At 49.3% G+C, this 22,130-nt stretch overlaps 1 protein-coding gene across 3 annotated transcripts in view; it reads right to left on the bottom strand.

Moving 5' to 3' along the window:
- The window catches only part of LOC119441345 (uncharacterized), a 108,109-nt gene that overhangs the window by 68,084 nt on the left and 17,895 nt on the right, over positions 1 to 22,130 (bottom strand). The window contains exon 2 of one of the 3 annotated variants that reach the window (XM_037705961.2): positions 16,844 to 17,010. The exons of 1 other annotated variant lie outside the window; for it this stretch is intronic. In XM_037705961.2, the coding sequence (XP_037561889.1) occupies positions 16,844 to 17,010 (167 nt within the window). Of the gene's footprint in view, positions 1 to 16,843; positions 17,011 to 19,975; positions 22,122 to 22,130 lie in introns of those variants that run through there. One more of the 3 variants, XM_049661181.1, reaches the window with a different exon arrangement.

Raw genomic sequence — 22,130 nt, forward strand, 5'->3', positions numbered from 1 at the left:
GACACGGTCCTCCTCGTGAACTCCTCAGTGACGGTGGCCGCGTATTTCTTTCCGATGTAATTTAAGCACTTCTCCACCAGCGCAATATTGTACATCGGACGTGTACTGCCTACCACCCTCAGACGAACGGTCTGACTGAACGGTTTAATCGGACACTGGGCGACATGCTTGCGACACATGTTGCATCTGATCAAACAAACTGGGACCTGGTTCTTCCATTTGCGACATACGCGTATAACACCGCTACGCAAGTCACAACCCGGTATTCCCCCTTCTTCCTTCTGTACGGTCGCCAGCCATCGCACACTATCGACACGTTGCTGTCATACGCACCAGATGCCTCAGAGTACACGCCCGTGTCGGAAGCCGCCCGTTGCGCTGAAGACTGCCGCCAACTAGCCAAGCGCTTTACTACGGCCGACCAACAACGCCAGAAAAACGCCGGCGATGACGACCACCCTCCTGCCACAACATTCGCTCCTGGAGCATTTGTCGGGCTTCATGTACCGCCCTGCGCTCCCGGCTTGTCATCCAAACTGCTTGCCAATTATCATGGTCCCTACTTCGTCGTCGAGCGTACCTCCCCCGTAAACTACGTCATTGAACCTCTTACGCCGCCCGGTGACCGTCGTCGACGTGGACGTGATGTTGTTTACGTAGACCGCCTCAAGCAGTACTTCGACCCTCTTGTCCCCACCTGTTAGATCGCCAGGATGGCTCCACCTTTCTCGACGGGGGCAAATGTAATGAAGGGAACGACATCCCGGACTGAGTGATCATCATCACGAGAAATAGGCACGAGATCGGCGTTCGGACACCACCATCTTGTTCTCCCTGCGTACTGTTCCGAGCTACCGCCTTTTTGTTGGACTCGCCCAATAAACCTCTTTACACACTGTATATCAGTGGCGTAGCCAGAAATTTCGTTCGGGGGGGGCTCAGGTTGCGTCGCGGCCTCCTCCTTAGAGAATTTGTCGAGGGATCAAATGCATATACAATAGCTGCATTGCCAATGCCATTGTATATTAGATGCTGCAAACGAATTATTGAATGCTATGCACTGTCAAGTAAAATATGTATTTTAGGGGCGAAGCTCCTTAGGGTGTGGGTCTGTCCCTCCTCTGTAGTATGTAGTAGTAGTAGTCGTCGTCGTCGTAGTAGGTAGCCGCGTCTACTTTTATGAAGAAAAAAAAATTCCGGAAGTTGTGTTCGCAGCGCGGAATCGAACCAGGGACCCCTCGCTTCCGAACGCGCGGCGCTAACCACTACGCCACGAAGCGCACATGGACACACGCACCACGATGACAATAAATACCCAACATTAACGAAAGACTGCGCGTTTATAACGCGTTTGTGCTAGCGCGTTACGGCCCGTGTAAGAAGCTGGTGTAAGACGCTGTGGCCTCTCCGCCTTACCCCCATATTCATAAACGCTCCTCGACTTCAACTTGACTTGCCACCGCCTTGGGCAGCGCGTTCGAAACGCGTTGAAGGCGGTGGCAAGTCAAGTTCAAGTCGAGGAGCGTTTATGAATACGGGGGTTATACTCTCTCAGCAGTCATGTGATGGCGTCGGCAAACGCGGTGCACGTTCCGGCATGTGTAAACGGCTGCGTAAGACGCTGTGGCCTCTCCCCCTTACTAGAGAGTACTGCACGTTTCTAACGCGTTTGTGCTAGCGTCCCCTTAAGCGGGAGATGGTGCAATTATAATGAAGGGCGCTGTTATAAAATAGGAATGACGTCACATATGGCGCGTGTCATTGGTGGAAGTCAATCGTTCGATTTAGTGCGGCGAGACTGGGCGAATTACACGGAAGATTCTCGGTTTACCGATGATTCCCTCCGGAGCTTCGCCCACTCATCATCATTCACCCCGTGGATATGCGGTGTTTTTTGCTGCAGTGACAAACAAAGCCCCCTGTTTGAGCAGGTCAGCAGAGAGAGGCCTGGCCTCGCGCGAGCGTTGCATGCTGCCGCCTCGCGCGTACATTAAAGGGGGGGGGGGGTTCATAAAAGGATATATTCGTATGTCCCAAAAATTGTGGCAGAAGTAACTGATATCAATGTGTCCGCGTTTTCTTTTGTCTATTTAATAAGTAAAGAAAATATCACACGAACTTTAGAACTATATCAGTTCGAAACGAGCAAAGCAGTGTGTGCAGCTGATATGAAAAACGTAAAGGCCAAGAAATGAATAAGTTGAGGAGAAATATTTTGATGAATCTTTGTCATTCAAGAACCTTGTTTACATTTTTGTACATATGCAACGGCCAGGAAGAACCTCAATGACGCTGTCCTTCGGTGCAATAGATTGCGCAGGAGCAGCTGTAACCGGTCGCGTATTACAATTACACCGAGATTATACTCGCAAAAGTGAGTACAAATAAAATGGAGGAGTTCTGAAGAATATACATTAGAAATGCGAAGATAGAATGGAAAAAATAAATGCGAAGATACAACTCGCTAAGGGGCAAAAAAGAGTCGCTGGAAACAAAGTTCTCTGCTTGTATACACAAAACCTCGCAACAAGATATTTAAAGACACGTATAAGTCTGCAATAAATCTACGTATTCAGGCAAACGTCACTGCATATAATGCGTCAAACAAGACAAATAAACATGTTGCGCAGTCACAGATAGCAAACTTTGCGCACAGAAAGACAGATGATCCAGGCAAGAACAAAACTATGATCGCAGAAATCGTGATATGTACTCGGGCCATGCGGCGGTCGCGACAGCGCCATATGGGTAGAGTAATAGAGGAATATTACAGAAATCCGTTCGAAAATGTTAAATTTAACTGCCTGCACCGCGCCAACAATTATTCTGCACCCAAAACTAAAGGAGGGTTTTGCTTCGTTTCAAAAAAGAAATAAAAGCAGGTAGCTAAAAAGGAAAGAAAAGGACAAACAAAAGCCACGGATGATGCGGCAAGTTGAACTATCCAATATCCGAGTGTGTTTTTGGCAAACGCCGCGTGGGCCGGGGTTTCAATGAGCAAGGTCAGTCAAAATTGGTTATTGATGTCCTCGTAATTTTTGTATTCGCTTGATAATTTTGATCATGATGCTAACTGCGAGAATAAACGGCGAAAATTTCTGCAGTTTTAAAAGCTAATGAACAGTCATACGTTTTCATAATTAAAAGCTTATGGACCTGAAGGAACATAGCTTTTTACTTGCATTGATTTTTGCTGCTTCGCTATCTACAGGACAAACTTCTCTCGGCGGGGAAGTTGAGTGAAGCGGTCAATGACTTCGGACACGTTGATGCCGACATTTCTGTGGGTGTATAGAAGCGCCAGCCTAATCATGGGTTCCACAGACATTATAGAGCTCAAGTAGTTTTTTAGTAAACCCTTGTTAAAAAATATTCTCTCTGCGCTGGCAGTGGTCACTGGAAGGGTGACTAGAATCTGCAGTATTATTTACACATTTACATAGAACCTGCAGTGTCAATGAGAGCTGGGCATTTATTCCGGTGTTAAAACCTAAAACACTCCCTCGATGTCGTTGGCATCCTTGTTTACGTACCTTGCACAAGCAGTAGGCTGTTCGATTCCAGCCATGTCCGTCGTTTCGTCAGGAAGTATGGAGAAGCAGCCTGCTTTTGCATCTATAGGCTTTCTTTGATAATTTCACCTCAAATTTGTATAATTAGGTTTTGCGGATCTGGGCTTAAATACCAGGCATTACTGGGGCAACTTTCCAAATGGTTCTTCAGATATGTATCTCCACAATCAGCTCGCATGCGAAGAAGCGCTTTGGAAATACCTGTATTTTCAGGGGGGGGGGGGCTATGCTTAAATCCATAGGGCCACTGCTCCTGTGGCCACGGAGAGCCAGACCTTGTAGCACGCAAAAAAAAATTCTCAATAGTAGGCCGTTTACTTTCTTCTGTTTTCCCATATTTTACTTTGCCTGCCCTGGTCCAGCTGATCGATCATATTGGGCACGCTTCCTGAAAATCTTTGGAGAAAATTATCAGCTGCTAGCTGACAGTCACGGTGATATTTAGTATTTTCTTGTGTGTAGAAGATTGCGAGCGCGTGCTTCCATTTCTGGAACGGCTTGGACACGAGGGCTCCAGTGCGCGCATGTTGGCCCAAGTTTATAAGAACATTAACCCCATAAAGTTCCAGAATGGAAAATCTTTTAAAGCACGCCTTTGGTAATGTCAGTGCACCTTTCGCATCAAAAGTTTATGAGAACTTACACCCATAAAGTTTCGTAATTTAAATCCCTGCGCTCCGTAGATTCTGCGGCCGCTGAGAGAGGCCGCAACGCGCCCGCTCACTATCGAAAAACCCTTGAACGTTTGTGCTCGGTTGGGGCTCCATGCGTTACGTGACTCCAGGTGCAAGGGCATTGCCACGAAATCCAGCCCGGGTTAGCAATGTTCGTGCCGAAATGTCTTTTAGAGCATGAAAAAGACATTGTAGACAAAATCCAGAATGATTACCGGCGTCAGTGGTAGTTTTGGTCGGCGGTGCATGCCAGCACGAAAAAATTTCGGGGGGGGCTGAAGCCCCATCAGCCCCCCCCCTGGCTACGCGCCTGCTGTATATGTATATAACAGTGTATGTATATAACGCATACATGTATGTATGCATGCATTGATATAATTTTTAAGCATATTCCTTGCACTTGCGCTTTGCTGTGCACGTGGAAACTTTTATACTTTTTCCTCCTTGCTGCGTGCGTGGCACCATTGTGTTTTTGTACCCCACTCCTGCGATAATCCTCTTAGGATTGAAGCATGTATGAAGAAATAAAAAATAATAAAAAATAAATGCTGACGCTGTTCGTCGGCAAAGTTAAGCAAATGGCTCACGGATAAGACGCAGTCGAGGGATTCATGCGCGTAAAGTCAATGTCGGCCACAGTGTAGCGGGACAATCGTCATCTTTGTGCAGGCTCCCTGTCTTATACACCACCGTGTAGGTGGACTCTTCCAGACGCAGGACCCATCGAGCGAGTGAGCAAGTAGGATCTTTCAAAGAGGTGAGCCAACAGAGGGCATGGTGCTCGGAAAGTACTGTGAACGGTACGCCAAATAGATAAGGGCGAAATTTTGCAACTGCCCATACAAGAGCGAGGCACTCACGTTCTGCAATTGAGTAAGTTCACTCCGATGCGGACAGCAGCCTGCTAGCGTAAGCGATGACGCAGTTCGCTCCATGTCGATGTTGGGCAACGACAGCGCCTGTCCCGTAACCACTCGCATCAGTGCGAAGCGGATGGGTTGAAGTAGGCCAAAACGGGAGCCGTTGTGAGGAGTGTGGTTAATTTTAAGAAAGGCGTGGCTTATACAGGACCCCAGGTAAAAGAGGCATCTTGCTTTAGAAGATCTGTGAGCGGGTTGGTAACACTGCAAAAATTTTCAAGAACAGGCAAAATAGGAGCAGAGACCCACAAAGCTGCTAACAGCTATGGCCGACTTTGGCACAGGGAAGTCCTTCACGGTTCGAATTTTCTCTGGGTCATGGTTTACGCTGGCAGCGCCCGCAATATTGTCACGTAGTAGTGACGGTGAAGAAAGGAGTCGCAACACTGTGAATGACGAAACGGACTTTATTGGGTGAACCTGTGTCCACAAAAGCAAGTTGCACTCGAAGCACAACGATAGCGGCGGACACAGTCGGCGATCGTCGAAAATCTGATCAGCGGCGAAACGCGTTTGCTTTTATACATGAGTCATCGAAGGTTCCAGAGTAATCCCTCATGCCCGCGTGTCTTCCAGAAAGTTCTAGACAATTCGCGTCGGTCACACAATCAGATAACGTAAGCTTCGGTGACAACACACAACGGATAGAAGCATCAATAACGTTCGAGAAACTTCTGATACATGCAGGTGGCTCCTGTGCCTAGCATAACGTTTAACATTTGTTAGCCGGTGAAAAGCGGTCACCGGTGAAATAAACACGTACACGTGTCAATATACTCCCCTTAAAAAGCATCGTCCCGATGCTACAAACACGTAAGCGAAAACAAAACCATGCGTAATAAAGAAAAAGAAAAACAACAAAGCAACAAAGTACCTAAGTTCGTCAGCGGGCGTAGAAAGGCTTAAGACGCACCTCGTGAATAACTTCAGGTCGTGCGGGGCACCACTGCGATTGCGAAATGCCGTCAGGCACGACCTCATAGTCCAGTGCGCCAATACGTCGGATTATCTTATAGGATCCGAAATAGCGACGTAACAGTTTCTCGTTAAGTCCTCGTCGGCGTATCGGAGTCCAGACCCAAACACGGTCGCCGGGCTGGTACTCGACGAAGCGTCGTTGAAGATTGTAGTTCCGACTGTCGGTCCTCTGCTGGTTCGTGATGCGCAGACGGGCGAGCTGTCGACCTTCTTCGGCACGCTGTAAATAGGTGGCAACGTCGAGATTGTCTTCATCGGTGACGTGCGGTAGCATGCGGTCAAGCGTCGTTGTCGGGTTCCTTCGGTTGACCAGGTTGAACGGCGCCATGTGCGGCGTTTCTTGCATGACCGTGTTGTATGCGAAGGTCACGTACGGAAGAATGGTACCCCACTTCATGTGTTCGACGTTGATGTCCATTGCCAGCATGCTGGCGATGGTCTTATGCGGTGAGGCCATTCGTCTGCGGGTGGTAGGTGGTGGTCCGTCGATGGCTTGTCTGGCAGTATTGCAGGATGGCTTGAGTTAGATCTGCCGCAAAGGCAGATCGTCGGTGATGTCACCTCTGTCGGTGATGAGGACTTCTGGGGCACCATGACGCAGGAGGATGTTCTCAACGAAGAATCTGGCTTCCTCGGCGGCACGGTTTTTGGACAAGGATTTTGTTACGGGGAAGCGGGTGAGGCACTCCGTAGCTAAGATGATCCATTTATTCCCGGACGTCCATCCGATCTGCTGGAACGGTCGGTGAGGTAGTTCGATCGGCTGTAGAAGTACGGCTGGCCTTGTCGGCTCTGTTTGCCGTCGCTGACAGTCTCGGCGTGTCTTTACGTAATGGGGGACGTCGGCGGTGAGGCGAGGACAGTAGTATTTTTCGTGTATCCTCGCGAGCGTGCGGGAAAAACCGAGGTGTCCAGCCGTTGGGTGATCATATGGAGAGCTTGCCGAACCTTTGGGCGTGGTACCTACCACCACATCTCGAAAGAGGGCCCAATAGAGATTTCAGCTGTTGTCTCTGGGCGCCTCTTGTCCTACCACAGACGGCCTTGTAGACGAGCATCCGCCGCGGCTGTGGGAGGCAAGTGCTGCCGCCGGGTACCTACCGGTAAAATAGGTACAAGCGCGCTCGCGGCCTGGTGCTCGGCCATTATGGGATCTCAACGCTTGGAAAGGGGTGTTTGACCTCAACCCGAAGGTGCCCCCACCTCAATAGGTGCTTGGGGCGCCACATGGGAAATGACCGCCATGGGAGCGGCCCAGACATCACTTTTTTCCGTGCTCACGTTGGTTTCGACGGGAATTCAGGGCGCAGGCTCCTTTCCCAAGCGTATCACCCCTGAAGGAAGCCGAACGCCAGGCCGGGGTACGCTTGTACCCTTTTGAACCAGTGGGTACCCGGCGGCGGTGGGAATCGAACCCACAGCCTCCCGCAGCCGAGGCGGGCGTTCTACCAATGCTGAAGGTACCACGAGGAGGTAGCTGGATCGGAGTGGCGAGAAGTTCTTTGGGAGAATGTCGTTTTGCAAGAAAAGCGACGCCAATACTCGCCTGAACACTTTCGGCACAACGACTGTCTTGCCTTCCAGGTAGTCTACAAGGCTCCTTAGTTCCGGGTCGGCTCGTTGTTGTTCGTCGAATTCGTCGGAACTCATGGGTCCCAAGAAAGTGTCTTCATCCTGGTCGTCCTGTGGCGGGGGTTCGACGGGGGCTCAAGACAAGCAGCCGGCGTCAGAGTGCTTTGGTTCAGACTTGTAAAGGACAGTGATTTCGAATGCTTGAAGTCTCAGACTCCATCGTACGAGGCGACCTGATGGATCCTTTAAGTTATCTAGCCAACACAAGGCGTGGTGGTCGCTCACAACTTTGAAGGCCTGCCATAGAGATAGGGGCGAAACTTTGATGCAGCCCAGATGATGGCGAGGCACTCCTTTTCTGTTGTGGAATAACTTGCTTCCGCCTTCGACAGCGACCGCCTAGCGTAACTTACAGCCCCTTGTAGTCCGTCAGTCCTGTGGACAAGCATGGCGCCGAGTGCTACGCTGGTTGCCTCGGTGTCGACTCCGGTATCGATGTTTTCGTCGAACTGCGCAAGTATTGGCGGCGACTGCAGGCGTCGCTTCAGTTCTTCAAATGCTTCCACTTGCGGCGTCTCCCACTTGAAATCGACGTCGGCCTTCGATCGTGACGTACGTCAATGGCTCAGCGATCCGTGAAAAGTCCTTGCCGAAGCGCCTGTAATCGGCACACAGTCCAAGAAATCTACGCACTGTGGGCGTAGATTTCTTGGACTTGAAGATCTACGCCTTCTTGTGGGCGGGCGGAGGAAAGTCAGTGATGGCCGCAGTTTTCTGTGGGTTAGGGCACACTCCAGACTTGTTGATTACGTGGCCCAAAAAGAAAAGTTCCTCATATGCGAAGCGGCACTTTTCTGACTTCAACGTGAGTCTGAAGGTCTTGATTGCTTGAAGAACTGTTTCAAGGTGCCGGAGGTGTTCTTCGAATTTTGAGACAAACACAACGACGTCGTCCAAGCAGACGAGGCAAGTCTGCCCCTTCAAGCCTGTCAGTACTGTATCCATGACGTGTTGGAGAGTCGCAGGTGCCGAGCAAAGGCCAAACAGCACGACCTTGAACTCGAACAGTCCGTCTGATGTTATAAAGGCAGTTTTTTCCCGGTCCCTCTCGTCGACTTTTTAACATTTGTTAGCCGGTGAAAAGCGGCCACCTGTAAACGACAAACATGTATTGTGCAATACATGTTTGTACAATATAGCCAAGTACCGTAATCTGGCAACGGCCAAAACAGCACTTTTCTGAATTGAGCTGAACTCCGAGAAGAATCGCTGAGAGGCGTTCGAGGTGTGTATCGAACGTAGGCGAAAACACAATCACGGCGTCTAAATAACACAAGCATGTATAGCGCTTGAACCCATGGAGCAAAGAGTCCATCATTTGCTGAAATGTGGCTGGGGCATTACACAGACCGAAAGGTATGACCTTGAACTGGTAAAGCCCATCGGGATTTAAGAAAGCGGTTTCCTCTCGGTCCACTGGGTCTACAGCAATCTACTAATAGCCAGATCAAAGGTCGATAGAAGAGAAGTAAGCGCACCCACACAGACAATCAAAGGCATCACCAGTTCATGGTAACGGGTAAGCGTCTTTCTTCGTAATGTTGAGGCGGTGATAGTGCACGCAAAAGCACCACGAGCCATCCATTTTTTAACTAAAACCACAGGGGATGCCAAGGGACCATAGGATGGCTCGATAATGTCCTTGGCAAGCTTCTTGTTGACTTCCTGCTGTATAACGCTTAGCTCAGTCGCAGATACTCGATGCGGGCACCGGTAAACAGGGCTGGCATCTCCTGTATATATGCGATTCGCGACAGTGGACAGCGGCCCAAAGGGTGATTACCGAAGTCGAAAATATCGCGGGACGACTGGAGAATACGTCTAAGGGCTTCAGTATGCTAAGGCGGAAGGTAATTGGCAATCATGCTGTGAATTTCACCGCTGCCACAAGTTGTCGCCATCGCAGTGCCCGTCGGAAGACATGTGGCATCCAGCGCAAAATCCTTACAGGTGAAAGTCCTACAGGGGGCAAAGGTGGGCTCCGGAAAGCCCCGGTTGGAGGACTTGCTTGATGAAGCCAAAATTCACAAGTGGAAGGCAGGTTCTGTTAGCCGTAATGCTGACGACCGTGTAGGGTGCAGCGACGCCGTGCGTGAGCAGGACGTCAGTAGGAGGCGTCACGTAGTAGTCGCCATCTGGGACAGCCGGCGGATATGACAATTTGACATACGTCACGGTTTTAGATGGTAGGCGAACAAAATTTCTGCAATGTAAGTGAGACAGAGGAGGTTGGTCACTGGGTTCACAGAGGCAAGACAGTTCAAGGCGGAGGACAATGGTGCAGCAATCAATCAGAACGGACTGGCCGGAAGAAAATCAAGTCCAAGTATGAAATCGTCGGGCACTGCGCAAGGATGGTAAAAATAACAACGACGTGGTGACCAGCAACAGTAACCCGAGCTGTGCACGTTCCAACAGCGGCCGTTGTACCGTCGGCGAGAACGCACGACTCGGGTCGACGGAGGGGTAATGATCTTCTTGCGGCAACAAAAACTGACACTCATGGCAGAGACGTGCGCCCCAGTATCAACCAAAGCTCTGACATAGACGCCGTCGACGTAGACTTCAAGAATGATCGGATTGGCACGATCATTGGGTCAAGGTCAACACAGGATTTTGGGTCAAGGTCGACAGGGCAGCTTCACCTTCAGAAGCTGCGCAGTCTAGTTTTCCGGCGAGAAGCGACGGCTAAAGGACGGCGACGGAGAGCAACGGCGAGTCGGTGAACGAGATGGAGGGATGCGGCAGGGGAGACTGGGCTTAGCGGGTGCCTTCCTCAGGGACGTTCGGTGCAGAGTATTCGGTGCGGTGCGGATGGACCAGAATAAGCGGAAATGGGCTAGAGGGCTGAGAGAGCAACTGGCTGCTGCGGAAACATATCGGCTCATCGTCAGCTGTTTTCCGCTCAGACGCGTTCCTGGAACGATGAAAGGCGCACGGTCTTTGACGAGGCCTGTCCGCAGAGACTAGGGCGGCGTCAGGGGTGGTCATGGCGCAGACAGTAGAGATGAGGCCAAGGTTCGCAAATTCCTGATGGATAACAGCCCGGATCAATGAGACAGCCGGCGTGGAAGTCCTAGATAGCGTGGGTTTATATGAAGCCGGATATACGGCCTCAAGTCCTCGGCGGATGATGCGCGTCACGTTGACTGATGGGGATTGCGGACAAGGAGTTGCCTTGCAGGACGACGTTGCAGCGCGGTATTTGGCAGACGCTCGACCAGAGGCGAGATGCGTCGCCATTTTGCTTGCTCTAGACGATGGCACTCTTTGAGGACATTCTCCACTGTGGTCACGTTGGTGAAGACGAGGAGATTGAACGCGCCGTCTGCAATACCCTTCAAAATGTGGGCGATCTTGTCAGCCTCAGACGTCTTCTGGTCAGCTTGTAAACACAAGGCCCGCACGTCCTGTATGTACGACAAGTAAGTTTAAGTGGACGTCTGAGTACGTACTGCCAGTTGTTTCTTGGCGGCAAGTTGTAAACCAAAGGGGTTGCCGGAAAGGTCACGGAGCTGTTGCTTGGACGTGTCCTAGGTGGTAAGATCATCTTCGTGGCTCCGAAACCAGTCGAGAGGGGTTCCGGCGAGGTAAAATATCACGTTGGCCAGCTTTATAGTTGAATATCATTCATTCTGTTTACTGACACGCTCGTACATACTTAGCCACTCATCCACGTCAACGCTGTTTGCCCCGAAAAAGGTCTCGGGATCGCGGGGCTGTGAGAGGGCGGTAAACTAGGTAGGGGTCGCAGGCGTAGCTGGCGGCGACGTGTCATCACCTGGCCGCATGGTGGTAGGTAGATTCGAGGTGGAGTCCGCTTCGAAGCTCCGTCGTCAGAAGTACCCCGCAACTCTACCAAATAAATGTTACGTGCAAGCACAGTAGGTGAACTATTCACACGGTGTATTTACAAGGGGTATCAAGCACTGGCCAACATGAAAGCCAGCCGACATCAAACAGGGTACGTCGTCGTCTTCAGATCAGCCTGAGACTGGTTATCGGTATAGGTCCCACTACATCTAAGTGTCAACATCCTCTTCAAATAGTTTGTAGCACTATGAACAGCCCCTCGACAAACCTATAAATGCTTTGTTCGAACATACAAAAAAAAACAATATGGCTAACAGCTACTAGAATTCGGCATCTGAATAATTTGTGCACAAAAATGGCATTGTTCTTGAAACCACTACTTAAAAAGGAAATTTTGAGTATTTTATTTGCCGAGATATTTATCCTTATTATCAAAATGTTTATTTATCTTAGCTGGCATGGCGATGGGAGGTGTGATGGGCGTTATGGGCCCGAGTCCCTGTAAGGGGATAAGGATTCCAGACGCACGCACACCGGTGGGGTCGATAGGCGTCCAGGTTGTTCCGCTCCTTACGGACTTGTATTTAAATTTTATTTTTCTTACCATGTCATGAGTGAATAGCGAGCCACGTGCTGCTGGTGTTAAGAAGATCATGACGCCAGTCGGCAAAAAGAACGAATCTATGAATTCAAAAGACAATAGAAGGCACGTGAAGCGCGAGGAAATATGCGAAAAATGTCACAGTTTCGCCCTAAGGGCGAAGCAATGAATGCGATCGCAACACAGCAATGTCATACGAAGTAAGGTGAGCGGCTTTGGTAGCAATATGAATTGTACTAAATACGAGCTGATTAAGTAAGCAGGTGTGCTGTGGCGTAAGTAGACCGACATGAAGAGAGACTCAATGACCACGAGAAGGCGCGTGTGAAACGGTGGTGTTGATGAGAAGCGCTTCCCGTGGGCAGCGCGTGCTAAGGGACACACCTGTAGTGCTGCACTGCCGATCCGGGCAGCATTGCATGTTTAGCGTGCGTTGGAATATGTGGCCCGACTATTACTAACTGTGGTGTGAGCGCGCACAAACAAACATGAATAGATCACACTGAATGACTGCAGACAGCGACTGTCAAAACGCTGGCAGCGAGCCCATACTCCGCAGCGGGCGAAGGTACGTGTGGTCTATCGCTTCAACGGAAACTGAGCGGCGAATGCACGGCGCATAAAGGTCAGAGCCGTGTGGAGATAAGAGACGGTGCCGGCGAGCGACGAGCGCGGTTGTTGGCAGAGTAGAAGTGCGCCCCCCCCCCCCCGCTCTTCTTTCGGCGCTGGCTTCCCGCTTCCTTGCTTGCGCGTGGGTGATTGAGTGCGTTCGCTCTCCATGATAGCGCGCGTCCCCGCACGCTTCCGCTCGGGCATACGGCGCGCGGCGAAGCTTTTATCTATAGGGAACCTCACGGCGACGGCGACGACGACGATGACGGCGATGGCAGAAATCCGGTTGAAGTGTCCATATAATTGCTATCGCAATAAAAGAAAGAATATCAGACGAATACGATACTGCCTCAGGCGAAATTTCAGCGCAGTTGTGTACGTGTTTTCATTTCGCAATATTTTGAAGCAAGGAGTTTGAGACCCACATCATCGCACCGACTGGCAGTAGGCCAGTGCCATCAGCGCCTTCGCAGAGGGAGGGACAGTATGGAAACGCTGTCATGATGAACGGCATCGAAGCCAGCTGTGGACGATAACGACGATGAAGGCGCGAGCCGTGGCAGGAGCTCGAGAGGAAGTATATAAACGCTGGCATGATGAGCGTCATCGGAAGCAGCTGTGAGAGAAGACGACCACGTACACGATACTCCCTAATGCGAAATTTCAGCGCAGCTGTATACGTGTTTTCATTTCGCAATATTTTGAAGTAAGGAGTTTGAGACCCACATCATCGCACCGACTGGCAGTAGGCCAGTACCATCAGCGCCTTCACAGAGGGAGGGACAGTATGGAAACGCTGCCATGATGACCGGCATCGAAGCCAGCTATGGACGATAACGAGGATGAAGGCGCGAGCCGTGGCAGGAGCTCGAGGGGAAGTATATAAACGCTGGCATGATGAGCGTCATCGGAAGCAGCTGTGAAAGAAGACGACCAGGTACACGATACTCCCTAATGCGAAATTTCAGCGCAGCTGTATACGTGTTTTCATTTCGCAATATTTTGAAGCAAGGACTTTGAGACCCACATCATCGCACCGACTGGCAGTAGGCCATTACCATCAGCGCCTTCGCAGAGGGAGGAACAGTATGGACACGCTGTTATGATGAACGGCATCGAAGCCAGCTGTGGACGATAACGACGATGAAGGCGCGAGCCGTGGCAGGAGCTCGAGGGGAAGTATATAAACGCTGGCATGATGAGCGTCATCGGAAGCAGCTGTGAAAGAAGACGACCACGTACACGATACTCCTAATGCGAAATTTCAGCGCAGTTGTATACGTGTTTTCATTTCGCAATATATTGAAGCAACGAATTTGAGACCCACATCATCGCACCGACTGGCAGTAGGCCAGTGCCATCAGCGCCTTCGCAGAGGGAGGGACAGTATGGAAACGCTGTCATGATGACCGGCATCGAAGCCAGCTGTGGACGATAACGACGATGAAGGCGCGAGCCGTGGCAGGAGCGCGAGGGGAAGTATATGAACGCTGGCATGATGAGCGGTATCGGAAGCAGCTGTGAAAGAAGACGACCACGTACACGATACTCCTAATGCGAAATTTCAGCGCATTTGTATACGTGTTTTCATTTCGCAATATATTGAAGCAAGGAATTTGAGACCCACATCATCGCACCGACTGGCAGTAGGCCATTACCATCAGCGCCTTCGCAGAGGGAGGGACAGTATGGAAACGCTGTCATGATGACCGGCATCGAAGCCAGCTGTGGACGATAACGACGATGAAGGCGCGAGCCGTGGCAGGAGCTCGAGGGGAAGTATATAAACGCTGGCATGATGAGCGTCATCGGAAGCAGCTGTGAATGAAGATCACCACGTACACGACACTCCTAATGCGAAATTTCTGCGCAGTTGTATACGTGTTTTTATTTCGCAATATATTGAATCATGGAATGTGAGACCAAAATCACCGCACCGTCTAGCAGTGCATCATTGCGGTTAGCCCTTCGCAGAGGTAGGGGCAGTGTGGGAACGCTTGCTTGATGAGCGACATTGGAGCCGGCTGTGGAAGAAGACGATGACGAGGGTTTCTGCCGATGGCGACGCCGACGGCAGAAATCTGCTTTGGAGTGTCCATATAATTGCTATCACAATAAAAAGGCGCATGAGAACTGCTCTCTAAAATGATGAGTGAGATGAGCTGGAATTGCTGACGTGGGCATGGATAGCTGGAGACGCATCGCCAGCTGTGCTCTGGTGACGTGATCAGGATTCATCGGGGACGCGGACCGGAAAGGGGACATTTGCGAGTTACCCGGCGACATCTCCAGCTGCTGGGCCCCGGCTACAATGCAGTGTCAGTGTTCCATGGCCTCGGTCCAGCTCCGTGTAGTGGTGACCTGCCGCCGTCCACGGCCACGTAGGCACCCGCCTGGCCACGTCAGCGACCAGGCACACTACTGACTACGACTACGCCTTGTGTCCCATGGGTCACGGATGAATTGCCGGCACTGCGGGAACCAGCGCGGTCAAGCGACAGCCATAGAGGCCGACGCCTGCGTCACGTCGGAATTTCAACGGCGGCGTCTTGTGAAATGTCGGACTGGGCCAAGTTGTGACGGTTAGAAAATTTCGGCTCTTTAGCCTATTGCCAACTCAGACACTATGGTGAGGTGTTGGTTTATTGTGCATAAGACATGCATATTTGAGGCCTTATAAATTCAGCTTTCGAAGCTAACCAGGTTGTCTGGGCTCTCTTTCTAGATGTTAGCAAAGCTTTCGGCAGTGTATGCCATAGTCTTTTATTATCTAAACCCCAGCGACACCTGCCCCTCTTGCGGATACACGGTGACACTCGCACACATGCTCTGGTAGTGTAGAAGCGCTCACCCCGAATCTACCTCGGACAAGAGGGAGAAGTCCCTCTGAAGGTCGCTTCTCGTCGACCAGCAGTGGGTCGTCCTGAAGGCCCACGAAGTGGTCGACAGGTATTCCCTGTCGGTCCCTACGTGGGAAACGCTAAGCGTACACTGCAGGACCAAAATAAAGTTTTTCCAGTCCAGTCTCACTGAATTTAGCGGGCCTCTGCTACGACTGCTGACTCACTTTTTAGACGACAGAACACTACTATTCTCCATAGGACAGCACCGGAGTAATATATATATATAACGTTCATTAAAGCTGGTACACCTCAGGGATCTATATTAGGCCCACTTACTTTTTGAAATTAGTCTACTAAATAAATTAAGTCATTACGTGTGCAAGAACGGTGGCTGGGAACATTGCTTCAATTTGATGATTGGCAATGAGCGGCACATTATCCTTTATCATAGGCTGATTTGGCGGCATCATGTCATCAGACAATGACGTTGGGGCAGTGTTGTGCAGTCTGCAAAACTTCTGTGGAGTATGGTGCCTCTTCGCTTGCAAGAACACCAATGTATTTCCAGAAGGGAATAGTTTTAGGCGTGTTGGTTATTCATCGTGATAACATTAACATAGCGCAGTAATAACGAGGGACAAGACTAGACAGGACAATTTTCAGAATATCATCACCTGTTCCACAGCTCTCAAATAGCTGGAAGGTATACGCCTCGTAACTAATGACATTGAGAATGTGGGCAACAGTATAGTTACGGCAGTAGGAAACATGCTATTTTGCTGATGTCTAAGCACTGCATGCATGTGCATGTTTTCGTTTTGCAGTCAATTGACGACCAAGCTTTCCGGACAAGCCACTGAGCTTCGAGTTAGCACACATCGCTACTGGTGAGGTAATCTTCATACTTCTCGCACCAGACGCATGTTTTACGTCGTACCCAGAAATGATGTCTCACAACAATAACGCAGCGTCCCACCTGTTGTGACGGCTGGTACGTTCGTAGATCGCGATGAAGATTTCAGCTTCCCATCAATCTCAGCCACACAATGTTCCTGTTCCTCGAGAATGTGATGACACAATTGACACCGAGTAGTGCTGTGTCATATACGCTTGTTTTATCACGAAGCACTAAGGAAATAAGAACAGTCTCCAATGTTCGCATAAGTAAATTGGAGTCACGACATAATTTTCAACTTACCAAGAGCAGTGTGATGTATTGAAATATGATATGTTCTGTTGAACTTCAAAAGTGTCATTATTAACAAATGTTGTTATAGCGGAAACACAGGCTGTGACGTTGCGATTCAGGGGATCCGTGTTGAAGTTTCTTTTAAGCAAATGCATCGGAGTAAATTGTGCCATAAACTGAAGAGAAGTGTATAAAAAATCGTTAGCACATAGAAAATAATTTGTTTCGTACAGGCAATTTTCAGCAATGATAATTTAAACACCATATAGTCCTGTATACTGGCACACATATTGACGTTATGCTTTTTCGACCCCTTTTATAGTGGTTGAGCAAAGGCACGTTAGTGATACTCACTAGCATGTCGCGCATGAATTTTTTCTCAGCGAGTTACCAGGACGCCGTCAATTAAAAACTGATGGGCGCTTACATGTGGTGCAGTGCAGCATTGCTGGAACCACTCAACCGATCACAATACAATTGGTCTCGAGTGTTTTAAGCTCTTCCTGGCCTCTTTACCTTCCGCACTAATGTCGTGAACTACATTCTTTCAATAAATTGTTGCTAATGTTATTTTTTCTACAACGTTTATTTGACTGCATTATATAGAGCTATCTTTCTCTACAGAGATAGAAAACTGAGAGTGTGCCGACAACTTGCTCGTACTTTGACAACAGTAGATCAAACTACTTAACAGAATCTACACACACAATGACTTGGCCACTACATCATTCCGTACCGGCTCCCACGTTTGGCACTGGATTTCGCCCCACGACCCTGGCCTTTTGTCGAAGGTTCTGGCTCAATATCATGGGCTCTACCCCAGCATCGACTGTTGGTCTTCTGTAAACTACGTGGTGTAAACTACGAGCCACAAATAACTCAGACACAAGTTTAGCCTCGACCGTAACGGCATCGGTTTCATCATCAAGTTGCGGTGGGAGTACGCGTATTCGATGCAGCATGTCAGTGCCGTAGCTGCCACAGGTGGCCGTATTGTTGCATTCAGGAGGGAATAATAAGTAATGAACGTCGCGACACACAAGCAAGGAGCAGAATTCGGCGAAGAAGACTGAAGAAAAGGCGCACAAAACATAAATATAGACGGTAAAATGTGTTACATAAACATCAATGGTGGCCACAAGCAGGAAAAATGACTGGAAATTGAAACGCAGCTAAATGACGAAGGTATTAGCGTGTACGCCTTGACCTAAACGAATCTACGAGATATGAAGCAGCAGCTGACAATTTTGTACGATAAAGGTGCAGCACAGTGACTGGGTCAAGGAATGGCAGAGGCTTAGAAACGCTAACTAGGCGAGCTATGATGTGGCAAAAGGTACATAAGTGTAAGGAAGCTTTATGAATTAGCGGTGCATGAGGAGGCAAGAAGACGTGGCTCAGAATTTGCCTATGGACCGGAAGTGATAGGAGAGATAAAAATAAAGAATTGATTGTTTGCATTAGAAACAGTAATAATGATTTCAGAAAATCGGGCGAGTTGGCTTTAGTGGGACGTGTAAATACGCACACGGAGCATTCAGACAGATTATGCAACGGTTCTCTAGTGCTCGACCTTTGCGATGAACAGAACCTTACATTACTTAGCCGGAAGAATAAGTGCCATGGACAGGTAACGTGGCAATGCGGAAACAGACAGTCATGTATCGACTACGGCTTAGTCTCAAAAATGGTGTACGAACGCCTAAGCGAAATGATGATAGACGAAAATGGGAAAAAGTATTCAGTGCAGCCAGCATAAAAATGTAACCTAAAAATGTGGGAGGGATACTAACGCAAAAATGAACCAATAGCATCTGAAATTCTAAAAATGAATGCAAATAGCAGAGATCGCAAAAAAAAATCTGAGAGGGAAATGGAGGCGTTTCCTACAACATTCTGGGGATAAAAGGAAGTTGTAGACGTTATGTAGCAGGAGATAAGACAGACACGGTAAAAAAAAACAAAAAAAAAGCTTTGAAAGCGGGAACCAGGTAAGTGGTGGAACAAGGATATAAAACAAGCTATACAAGAGCGTGAGCAAGCGTCAAGTTATCATCGAGAAGCCAAGAAGTTGGGATTACACGAACAGTTGCCCCTGCAAGCGAAAATTAAATGCGCAAGTCAACGTTGGGTGCATAACATTCGTAAATCAGACAAAGGCGCCCCAAAAAGATCTTGCCTATGCTCCGAATCTGCAGAAATCAGCCGCCACCCACGCATCCCGGATGGATGGACGGACGGGCGAACGGACGGACGGACGGACGGACGGACGGACGGTCCCCTTTGGAAGTATACCCACCTTTGGAAGGTGGATATAGCGCCACCAAGCTCGTCGTTATATTGCCTAATGTCCAATCTGTCACCAAAACAAAACAAAAAAGAACTGTCAGCCCTTGCACTGGGGTGGAGATGGAAGACCAGCGAAGCGGTACTATGGTTTATGTATTTCCGATTATGTATTTATGTATTTCCGATTATGACTAATAAAATGTAATGCTGTAATTAGTTATTTGAAGTATTAAACAATGAGAAATATATATGATCCTGTGGTTTTCATCTATTTATTGACCACAGGGACCATGGCCTTATGGCCGCTACGGTACACCGCCATAGGGTGTACGGAAAAGGTTGGCACGTTCTACGCGCGCGTTCGTTGCAAACGCATACAAATCGCGGCCGCCGTCGACAACAGTTGTGCGCGTTGTCGACGGCACACACAACCGCTGTCAAAACGCTGGCTACGTGACGGAATGGCTAAAGGCCGTTGTCGACACTATTAGGGGAGAGGCGGGCGAGAGCACAGAGAGAGTCGGCGGCAGATACGGCAGAGGCCGGCAGGGCTGCGCGCATGCGCCGCAATGGGAGAGCGGGCACGCATACTCTAGGGTGACTGGATGCCCTCCTCGCCCACCAAAAGCCAAAGGTGCCTAAATCCACCGCTGGGCAGGTATCTTCCCATTCTAATATAACATGCTCCACCCTTCCACTGGGAAGCCGCGTTTGCTCTCCGCCATGCGTTCGCTGGCGCGCTTTCACGTGCACATAAGTCGCCATTGCTCTCCGCCGTGCATTAGCTCCTAGTGCAAGCGCACGTTCCTCACTCTCCCGCGCTTTCACTCGCACATAAGTCACGTTTGCTTTCCGCTGTGCGTTCGCTCCCCATGAAAGCGCGCGTCCCTCACCCTCGCGCGCTTTCACTCGCACATACAGCATACCGCCAAAGAGAGTTTTTTTCTATTACCGGACGCGACCATCAAAGAGTGAGCCCTTAACAGGTTCGCTGTAGAAGCACGAAGAATTTCCATCACCAAACTTTCTGGTGAACTTGGTTTTTGTACGTTGTTTGTCGTTTCCCTACTTCCACCAATCTTCATATCGCCTCTTACTAATGTCTGTTGTGCACATGTTTACTTTCCCCTGCTCTCGCTGAATCCAAGAGCTCCAAGGAGGCCAAAGGTGCCTAAATCGACCGCCGGGCAGGTATCTTCCCATTCTAATATAGCATGCTCCACCGTGTCCCTAGCTTTACCGTAGCAAGCACATGCTTCTTTTTTATTGTAGCTCGCTTCTTAAGTGCATGTTCTAAGGCACCCTGAGCTCACTTCGAAAAGTATAGAGCTTCCGTTTGAGTTATCGTAAATGGTTTCCCGTGACGACTCCTGCAGCGCCACCTTCCTGGAAAAATAAGCGACACGACCCATGATACTGATATAAACACGGCGCTACGAGGGAATCAAGTACACTTCAGGCAGTAGTGGCGGTGGACGATTCGGCGCGTTCACACTGAGACATTCGGCGTCTGGAGCGGCGCGGAACCGAGTTCGGTGGCCGCGAGATCCGCCGGAATAGCCCTTTCCGCGCCGATCGGTCTCGGACCGATTTCTGCGGCAGCTGCCGGCGGATTCCCTCGCCACGGACCAATCGTAGCGCGAGTAGAATTTCTAAGATGGCGGCCGAGTCGCACGCGCGCGTCATGCCGCAGTCGTCGAAGTCTGTGGCGACGTCGGAAATGTTGATAGAATTGGTCTGCAACTACCCTGTACTCTTCGACAAGCGCCACGTCAAGCACAAGGAAAACGTGCTAAAAGATGAGCTGTGGAATAAGATCGGCAGTGAACTTGGATTGAGGGGTAAGTGCGTGTTCTATGATCTTCCTAATTTGGTGCTCATATTGCAAGCTCCAGCTGAGGCTTGCGATGCTGCAGCCTTGCGCTAATACAGCCTTGCGCTAGGCTGTCAGAAAAGCAGAATTGGTTCTGAAGTCATGCCCATAAAAGATCGCAACACATGTGCCCAAACACGCTGGCGAGCACGTTTGTTTTTGTTTGACAGCCGGCCAGCCCAGTGTACAAGCAGGTTCTGCATTCTCTGAATGTAAACAGCGCAGCCAGGTGGGACATGGTGGAAAAACCACGCACATCCAGAATGCTATTTCGAACACTGAGCATGTCCGTTCACTATCCTGCGTGTCCATCAGTTGCGCTGCATGCTCTATGGTGGCGAGGAGCACAATTTGAGACAGCAACTTGATGTGTAGCGGCGCACTACGAATATACACGTTTTGCAGGCGAGTCATACGGAAACATGAACATATTGTGCACTATTGCCCTGTGTTCCGTTATCTGTACAATTTGTTTTCATTTATTCTGCATGTAAAATACTTTAAGGTGAAAGTGTAATTAGATATTCAACAAATAGTATTCCACAGCTACATTATTTTATTGGCACTGAATAAATGCAGATATGAACAGTGCAGCAAATATTATACCAGTACAAAGAAGTATACTATTTCATATAGAAAAGCCTAAATTCATCTCACCTGTAATTATTATAGTATCAGGTCTGCTTGCGCATTTCACATTTATTTTTGTTCTCATTTTTTTCCACTATCCATTGGAATGTTTTATTCCCATTCCCCATCCCTTTACAGAGTATACATGCCAGCGGTTATACACGTGCCGGTAAAAATCTGTTTTTTCTTATAAAGAGTCTCTTTCACCTGTGAATAGCTAACTATATTTTAAACCACAGCTCAGCCGCTGCACGCATGCGTGTATAAATAAATCAAATGTTTGCAGGAATAGCTGCTCAAAACAAATTCAAGAACCTGAAGGACACTTTCAACAAGCACCGCAATAAAATCAAAGACTCGATGAGAAGCGGAGCAGGTGCAGCTGATGTACCAACCGTGAAGTGGGCACACTTCAAGTCAATGATGTCTCTGATGGGTCCAGTCTTGAAAGAACCAATGTGAGCTCAGCATGACTTTTCTTGGTTATCTTTATTACTTCAATTT

Source organism: Dermacentor silvarum, chromosome 2, assembly GCF_013339745.2.
Source record: "Dermacentor silvarum isolate Dsil-2018 chromosome 2, BIME_Dsil_1.4, whole genome shotgun sequence".
Lineage (NCBI taxonomy): Eukaryota > Metazoa > Arthropoda > Arachnida > Ixodida > Ixodidae > Dermacentor > Dermacentor silvarum.